This window comes from Arachis ipaensis, chromosome B09 (genome assembly GCF_000816755.2).
Source record: "Arachis ipaensis cultivar K30076 chromosome B09, Araip1.1, whole genome shotgun sequence".
Classification (NCBI taxonomy): domain Eukaryota; kingdom Viridiplantae; phylum Streptophyta; class Magnoliopsida; order Fabales; family Fabaceae; genus Arachis; species Arachis ipaensis.
This window is the reverse complement of record NC_029793.2, coordinates 143477994-143486877: the sequence shown is the minus strand read 5'-3', so window position 1 is coordinate 143486877 and position 8884 is coordinate 143477994. Positions and strand designations below refer to the sequence as shown.

General features: G+C 29.5%; 1 protein-coding gene across 1 annotated transcript; it reads right to left on the bottom strand.

The window, feature by feature from the left end:
- On the bottom strand, positions 2334 to 3427 carry LOC107618696 (VQ motif-containing protein 8, chloroplastic). The gene is made up of 2 exons (XM_016320833.2): positions 2645 to 3427; positions 2334 to 2613 (listed from the first exon to the last, which is right to left on the bottom strand). The coding sequence occupies exon 1, from the start codon at positions 3358 to 3360 to the stop codon at positions 2734 to 2736; it is 627 nt and encodes a 208-aa protein (XP_016176319.2). The 5' UTR covers positions 3361 to 3427; the 3' UTR covers positions 2334 to 2613; positions 2645 to 2733.

Here is an 8884-nt window from a genome sequence, read left to right as displayed (position 1 = left end):
TTAAATACAAAAAGTTCATATTAAGTCAGTCATTAAATATTATATAAAGAATATGCATTTATTTTATACATTTTTTAGTAAATAATTAGTTACTATCAAAACAATTTTTTATGAAATATTTTATATATCCCTGGCATAATTGCTAATTTGTGTTTATCTCAATATATAATTAATGATTGTTACTAGTAATCCATTTATACAAACAATTTAATAAATAAGAATAATAAAAAATTAAACGTTATTTATAAAAATAAGTCGAGTTAAATTTATATAATACATGAAGGGAAAATATGCATATATCTAGGTGCATCTAAAAAAGATTTCCGCAAAGCTTTATTAGCAGGGAATTGGGATATTTGCGCCCCACTCACTCACACATGCATTCGTCTCTTCTAAATTTAGAAAGCCTTGCTGGTGAACGCAAAAACTAATTCATTGCGTTTTGAAAAATATGGATGTATATTGATATGCTAGTATGTATGAGTGAGAAGCAAAAAAGCATTATTGTTTGTCCCTTCAGCTTCGTGTATAATGGAGCAAAATGCTTGCCTTCATAAGTTACAACACAAATTACGGGGGTGAACTTTTCTCTAACCATGACATATAACCTCCTGCCTCAGCAGATCTTATTGATATTCTTATCTTGTATTTTAACATTGTTTTTACAAAAATATTTGAAAATAATATAAATTAGTTTAAATTAGTCCAAAATTACTCTATTTTGTATTAATTAATGAACAATATCAGCCTTTATCCATTTTTACGAAGGACAAGGTGCCCATTGTTTAAAAAAAGGGACACTTCAGTTCTCAACCTTTTTATTTTGGGACAATACAATTCTTTTCTGTTAAAAAATTTGATAAATAATAATAAAAATTAATTTTGTGGGGGTTGTAAACCTCCACAAATTCTTTTCAACAATATAACCAATTACTACCGCGACTACTATATCACTACCTTCTTCATCCTCGTTATTATCACTCATACCTCTATTATTTTTATTGCTTTATCATCATCATTATTATCTCTTCTACCGTCATCATCACCAATATAAATATTATCAACATTAAAGTTCTCTTCTTTTATTTCTTATTCGATGTTTTTTTTCCTTTAAAATGTATTTGTACTACAATTGCTTTAATTTTTTTTGGGGCATCATTTTTGTCAATAGTTTTTTTTCATTTAACCACCATTAATAAAAGAAAATTTCAAAAACAAACTTATTAATAGTTTGTAAAAATTTAAAACCCCATAAAATACAAATAAAATTCCACAAAACTAATTTTTGTTATTATTTAACGGATTTTTTAACAGAAAAATAATCTTCTATTATTCCAAAATAAAAAAAATTAAAAATAAAAATATCATTTTTTTTACAGAAATTACTTTATCTTTTGTAAAAATAGACAATAACCGAATTGAATGTTTAGTCCTACTTATATAAATCGTGTTCACACTTAGATATATGTTGGTTTAATTTGTATTTCCTCAAACGAATACACGGATATACATTATTAAAAGTTGTGATCTGAGACGCTAAATACATACATTTGTGATATTGGAAGGAGTGATTTATACATGATTGATGGTTGATAGAGTAAATTAATTAGACATTTTGCCATCTTGTAAGGCACAACTCAATCTGGTTAACATTTTCTTTTAGCAAACAAAATTAGGAATTATATATTCTTTTAATTTTTCTGTTGAGCATAGTTTTAAAACTTTACTACCCTAATTTATTCTTCTTGAAATTCGTGTAAGTTATTTATTCTCCACTTTCGGAAGGAGGGATTGTTTGACTTGGATGAATATTGGTTGTATTGAATTTGACTCTAAATTCAGAAAACGATATTTCCTTCTTGGTAGCTTCCTTAATCAATATTTGAATCATATGTTTCTTTCATTATTTAGAAAGATCATTAATTGGCGGTTCAATATATTAACTCAAAGGAATGGACTAGTGAGTGGAGTCAATAATAGGGGCCCTATTCTCTCTTTGTACTTATCCTACAATAATCAAATGTTAAATATTACTATTAATATGTAAATAATTGTAAGCATCAAGTTATAGATTTTTCAACTATTAGCAAGGAGTTGACTTTCGCTTTATTTAGTAGGTACAGCTCTGTAATGGATTTGAAATCAGACAGCTCAAGGACATACATGTTGACAAATATGCCAAACCAGACCTGTCGGTGATCCAAGCTATGAAATTAAACTTGTTTCCATTAATGTGTTTACTTTGAATTTGACTAACTTAAATAATGCTTGAATTCATATATAGAATAAAAGACTCATTAGTTATGAACAACTGAACTGATGAAAATGGGAATTGCTGAAGTAAACTTAATTAATGATAACTTTGTTTTAGATAACAAGATTACAAATTGACAACTTTTATACATGGTACGTAATTAATGAGAAACAAACATGGTAACATAACAATACAAGAGGGAAAGTCAAATTATTACATCAAATTGATCAAGTTTAATTTTCTTGTTTATGTCCAGAAAGAATGAATTAAATATCCTAATTCACATTATTATTTTGGTCATCCCTGGTGGCATATGCCTGAACAACTCCAAAAGCACAACTAATATAACCAAATCTACAAAGAAAAAAGAAGAAGAAGCAAAATTAAAATATTCACTAGCTAGAAGAAGCTATATATGATGGAATCAAGTGACTTAACAAGAACAAGTAAAGTAGCCAAACTCATGAGCTGGTGTGGTATCAATATTCAGGAAGTTCCTTGATGAATTCGAGGCCTGAAGGAGATATCAAATTACCCAAAATCCCATAAGGTGATGAATCGGAATGTTTAAAGAGTAGCGATCTTGATGAACAGAAGATATCTGATGAAGAATTTGGAGTGAAGAGTGGCATATCAGCAAAATTCATGAGACTAGTAGTATTGGGACTATACTGATGAATACTTGCACCCGGTTTCTTATTATCACCATAATCATCATCATTATCTTCATGAATAATATCATTATCCCTCCTAAGAGCTGAGCTAGTTTCATTCATCTGCTGCTGCTTGATGCCGCTGCTGTTGTTGGAAACATCTGACAAAGACGACCCAAAATTCTCAGAGGCCTCATTATTGGAATTTGATGATGACATGCCAGTGAGTCTCTGAACAAGAGCCATGAAATCCTGGGCCTTGGTGTGGATAATCTTTGGTGAGACTGTGTATATGATGATTGGTTTTCTCTGCTCTGAAGAAGGCTTCTGAATCAAATGGGAATCCTTGTTGATCATCAAGGGAGAAGGCCGTGGGCCATTGATCACTGCCTTCTTTGTCGTTGTCTTCTTCTCTTCCTGAAAGCCATGGAAGAACCTTGAATCACGCCTCATCTTGGATTGTAATTAATGTTTGATGTGATGATTATTAATGGTACGGTAAATGGGGAAGAGGTTCAACTTCTTATATATGTACTCACACGTTAAAGGAGAAAGCTTTTTAGCCAACTATTCTGACCGTTGACACTTTAACAATTAACTACTTGTCAATATTAAATACAGATACATATAATTATAATCCCTTAGCTTGCTTCCTCCGTTATTATTTTATTATGCTAGTTTCTTTAATTTCTTTGAAACTTGCATGTGTGAAAACATTAGATTTACTAGCGTCATGAAAGAAAATTAAAGTGGCCAAGAAGATACGTGCAACACAAGAAAAATAGAAAAGGATAAAATCGATGATGAAGATTGTATTAAATTTCCAATTAAGTTGGTGTTTTTATATTGCTATAAACAATAGTAGTAACTTTTAGCCTCCTTTGTCGTACCTAGCTATAAGCCGCCTTGCAATAATACTACAGAGAGTGGATCCTCTTTAATAAAGAAAAAATTGGATGGTGTCAATTGTGATCTTTAATCTTTTATTATTTTTTCTCTCATATTTAATTTTAATCCCACTTATAAAATTAATGGTGAGAGATCACACTTCATTTCCTCAAGTGATAAAAAAATTGGAGAGGATCTATTTTCTACTAGACACGGCGCAAAACTTTGCATTTTTTTAGTAAAGTATCGTTTTTGTTTAAATCGTCCTATTTGTATCCATAACGTTTATAAAAGTGATTCAATATTATCCTGCCATCAATTACACATCATGAGCGCTTTAATTTGAGTTTTAAAAATCTCTTCTTGAAGTTAGAATACAAATGTCTATGATAGAATCGATAATCTACTCCGAAAAATAGCTCATCAAATGTTGAAACTAATTCCTACAACATTTACATAAATCACTTTTTTAGGGACATAATTGAATCTAAACACAAACAGTGAGTATAATATTAAAATCGAATACATCCAAGTGAGACCTAATTGAGAATGAATACATCCAAGTAAGAATAATTAAAAAATATAATCTGATTTCTTAGTATAATTGATAGTAGGATAACATTGAATCACTTTTATAAACGTTAAGGATACAAATAGGACGATTTAAACGTCAGGGACACAAATAAGACTTATCCCAAACGTTGAGGACAAAAACGATACTTTACCTTTTTTTTAAGCATTTTGTCTATTATTAACTGAATCTTAGTTATTTGTATAAAATAAGTATTAAAATATAAAATAATGTATGTGTAACAATGATTTATTGATAATTTTTAGTCTCTAGATAATATTTTTTCAAAACTATATATTCTCTTTCTGTTCTATTATAATATTAGAAATTAGTAGTACTCCTATCTATATATAGAATAGAATGCAGCACTTAATTATTTACTTTCTTTGTATAAAATAGAATGCGGCTGACACGGTACGTATTTGTGAATTATATAATTAAATCAAATCATGACAACATGGCATTTACAAATTACAAGTATGCAGGTGGGTGGGTTAAATTACTTTATTTATTTAACGCTAACTGCGTACGTGCAGCAATAACCTCCATGGATGAATTCAAGTTGAGCTTTGACTCTGAATTATTAATGTGCTAGGCTGCTAGCCAATGTCATCTTAAAAGTCAAATTCCGAGATCCCTAATTTTCTAATTTCTATATAGTTATAAAAAATGTTTGTAGGCGCAAATACACATACATTTCGTTACTTATAAATTGAAGGGCAGAAATGCTGGGGTCAATAATTGACAAAAAAATATTTAAAAAAAAAAAAGGAAGATAGAAACTATAATAACCGATGATATACAGTTGCAAATAATGTTGAATTTCCGCAGGGATGCAAGAGGCAAGAAAGCAGCTTTGAAAAAAATAAACCTTTGTTGCTGCGTTGACTGCTTGGGTGGTTGGTTCTGGCGACGAGCGTATATATCATATCCACCAACTGCAGGTTTTCTTCTTAATTACTTAATTGCTTGCTTAGCCTTTTAGCTTAATCTCATATTTTTGGTCAATCTTTAATTAATTAATATTTGTTTTAGTTCACACTTCTCACTATTTCAACAAGTATACTGTATTGAATTGCCATGTTGACATAACAATATAACATCTACGAACTGGTATGTTATATATCAGAACTTTGCTAAGTAGACAATGATTTTTATGAATAATATGAACAATAGGTTCTAAAATTGGTCCAATAAAATAAAAATATATTATATTTCTAAATTATTCACCTAAATCTTAATATGAAGATAACCATCTGCATATCTAGTAAATTAAACATCTGATATATTCATTGTTTAGTATTTTCATTGTCTACTTATACTTTTCCATATATATATTATACTACGTACGTACATACGTTTCTTCGTCTTGATGTCAACCAAGAGAATTATATTGAATTTAATGACCCCAAGAAAATCATAAATACTTCTTTTTATATAATAATTACATATTGAACTCTTGTTGATGTTATGCATGACACCAGCCTTAATTTTATGAAACGTATGTGCTAAAATACTTTCAGTACGACCTTTACTTAATTTATTAGATTATTAGATTAGTCTCGCGTAATTTAATAAAATTTTGTGAAAGCTAAACCCCTTTTTTGAATTGGAAAGTCGTTATTTTTGGTCATGGACTTGGAAAGTTAAAACTGTACGGCCTGTTTACGGTCCAGCTAATTTTCAGAAGCCTAATAAAAAAGAAAATAATCGAAGGCAGCATTTTTGTTATTGGGCTCATGTTACTTTTGCAGTGGTCCAACTAGTCATTGGGGTCTTCAGTTATGGCTCGGCCCAAAAGTATTATTAAATGATAAGATGTAACATGTCCAAAAACGGTGAGAAGAAGTAAGAATGACTCCATACACTACAATAAACACTTTCATTTCATTATTTATACAACCAATTTAAAGGAAAAAATTTCGTATACTAAAGCTGTTTTACGTTATTGTTTTGTATAAAAATTATTCTAAGTAGTACTTTTCTACTTTTAACCTATATATATTGTTTTTTATAGAGTTCGGCCATTTCTCCTAAGGTCTGACATGGCATGAAACATCTATGTCTGCCACCAACTAGCCGAAGCTACTAACGAACAAAATTGATCCTTCCAGAAAATAATTTAAAATTCATTCGGCGTGTCTTCTTCAATATCATATGTAGGGAGAAGTTAGTTAGCATATTATCGAGTATCAACTATATAGCAGGTGTGGCGTATATTGGGAGAATTTCGTCTCAAACATCATAAATATTAGGTAATCAATATATTTTTTGTTGTTGTTATTTTTACTTTATATTTAAACCAACACTAATCAACTCTTATTCGTTTTAATTAAAAGCATTTACACCTAACATTTTTCTTATTTTATTTCAAATTGTAACATATTATAACATTATGATAAGACAACTCTAACCATGTGGCTTTTAAAGTTAAAATGGAAACATAGAGAGGTGATATATGAAAAAAAAAAAAATACTAAGGGTAGATAGAATTTATTGTTTTTAGCTAACAGTTAGTCAACAATGTTTAAAACTATGAACTAAAAGGGTAATATTAGGGAGACAAAAAAAAAAACAGCCAAAACTTGCCTTATTTAGCATTCATTAATTGTCGCAATTATTAATGAATGCTAAATAAGGCAAGTTATGGCTGTTTTTTACTGATTTTCTTTGGTTACCAAATATTTTCGGAACTAAAAATATACTGTTTAATTAATAGACTAAAAATATTAGACTAATGGCTAAAAATACTGACAAAAAATAATAAATTCTAGAATTAATAGTTAAATTAGTCATGAAAAATGGGATATTCTTTAAATTTGTCTCTGAAATATTTTTTCAATCAAATTGATCCTTCAAAAATTATAAATTAATCATATTTGTCTTTCTTCATTAATGATTTTTGTCAACGATGACGTAGAATATTTACCAATAACATACATGATATAAAACATATCCAATTAGACACTGACCAAATATATTTATGAAAACCTATCAATTTAAGTCATATTGAAAATATAGTTATGTAATTGAAAAAAGTATACTAAATTAATAAATTTTCATAAATATATCTAGTAAATGTCCAATTATACATGTCAAATACGATGTATATTATCAATTAACATATCGTATTATCAATTGTTGACGAAATTTGTTAATAGAATCACTAAAAAACAAATATGATCAATTCATAATTTTTTAAAGATTAATTTGATTAAAAAATATTTTAGCAACAAATTTAAAAAATATTCTATCTTTCAAAATCAATTTAACTATTAACTCATAAATTCTACGTGCCTTTAGCTTTTCTCATAAAAAAAAAATGCTAAAGTAGATCAAAAGAATAAGGCAGCATTTGCATTATTGGCACCTCTTAACAAGAAGAGAGAGTTTAAAACGTGGTTATTTTATAGTATAAGAACAAATTAGAAGGAAGTTAAGTGTATAAAAGTGATGATATTGTGATGGATGGTGAAGCAAACACGGCATTCTATGAAGAAGTAGTGCTCCAAAATCCAGAGAGAACGATGGAAATGGCATGCCCCCCACAGCCCCATAAGTCCACAAGCATAAAAAAAAAATATTAGGGGGTGTGATAGGATCATGCGCAAGAGAAGCCGCACGCGCACTCTCTCCCTACTCTCCCTGACACAATTGCCCATCATGTGTTGCTTCTTCTGAGTCCAAATATATATAAAATAATATTCCTGTTTGGTGCACTTGGCCCATTAAGCTCAACACAGAACACACAGAGGCCAGGCCAGGGGGCAGGGCCACTCTCTCTTTTCGAAGCATTTCTTTTTTGTCCTTTTATTCCTTGGATCTCCCATCCCCACTCTTTTTGCCATTGATTTATTGTTTGCTTTATCAATACTTAATTCTTCAAGGTAACATTCTTAGAAGGACAGCCTCATTAAAACCAGCATGTTCACTTCCAACCAGGACTGACACGGACATTATATCACATACTACATACTTCCACTCCACATCATATCATAATATTCTATTTAATTTCCTTCTTTTTCTCACATATATTAAGTTGCCAATTTACTACATATACTTCTTCTTTGAATCTCATCTCAATTGATTCTGCCAATTAACAAATGGGTGTGTGATCATTAATTTTATCATAATAATTGACATATATTTAGAGTGGTTTGCTTAATTAAGGATTAATAAGTAATAATTAAGTCCTTTTGTGAGTGTGTTTCACTATAATTAAAATGAGTGCATATAGAGAACCAGCTAGGAAGAAGCTCATGCCAATATGTCGCCAGCCATTCAGATGCTGCAAATTGCAATATTGCCACTACATGCTCTGGTTTCATGTCTCGTTACTTTGACTAATATCATATAAAATTCTTTGGATTGTGCTACATTTCTTGTAATATTTCGCCAAGTTACAACTATAACTTTGTTTTATAAGTAGCATAATCATTTAAGTAAAATTGTACATTAAGATAAACTACTAAAATCAGTCACAATATATTTATATATTTTATATATATGTTATTTAAT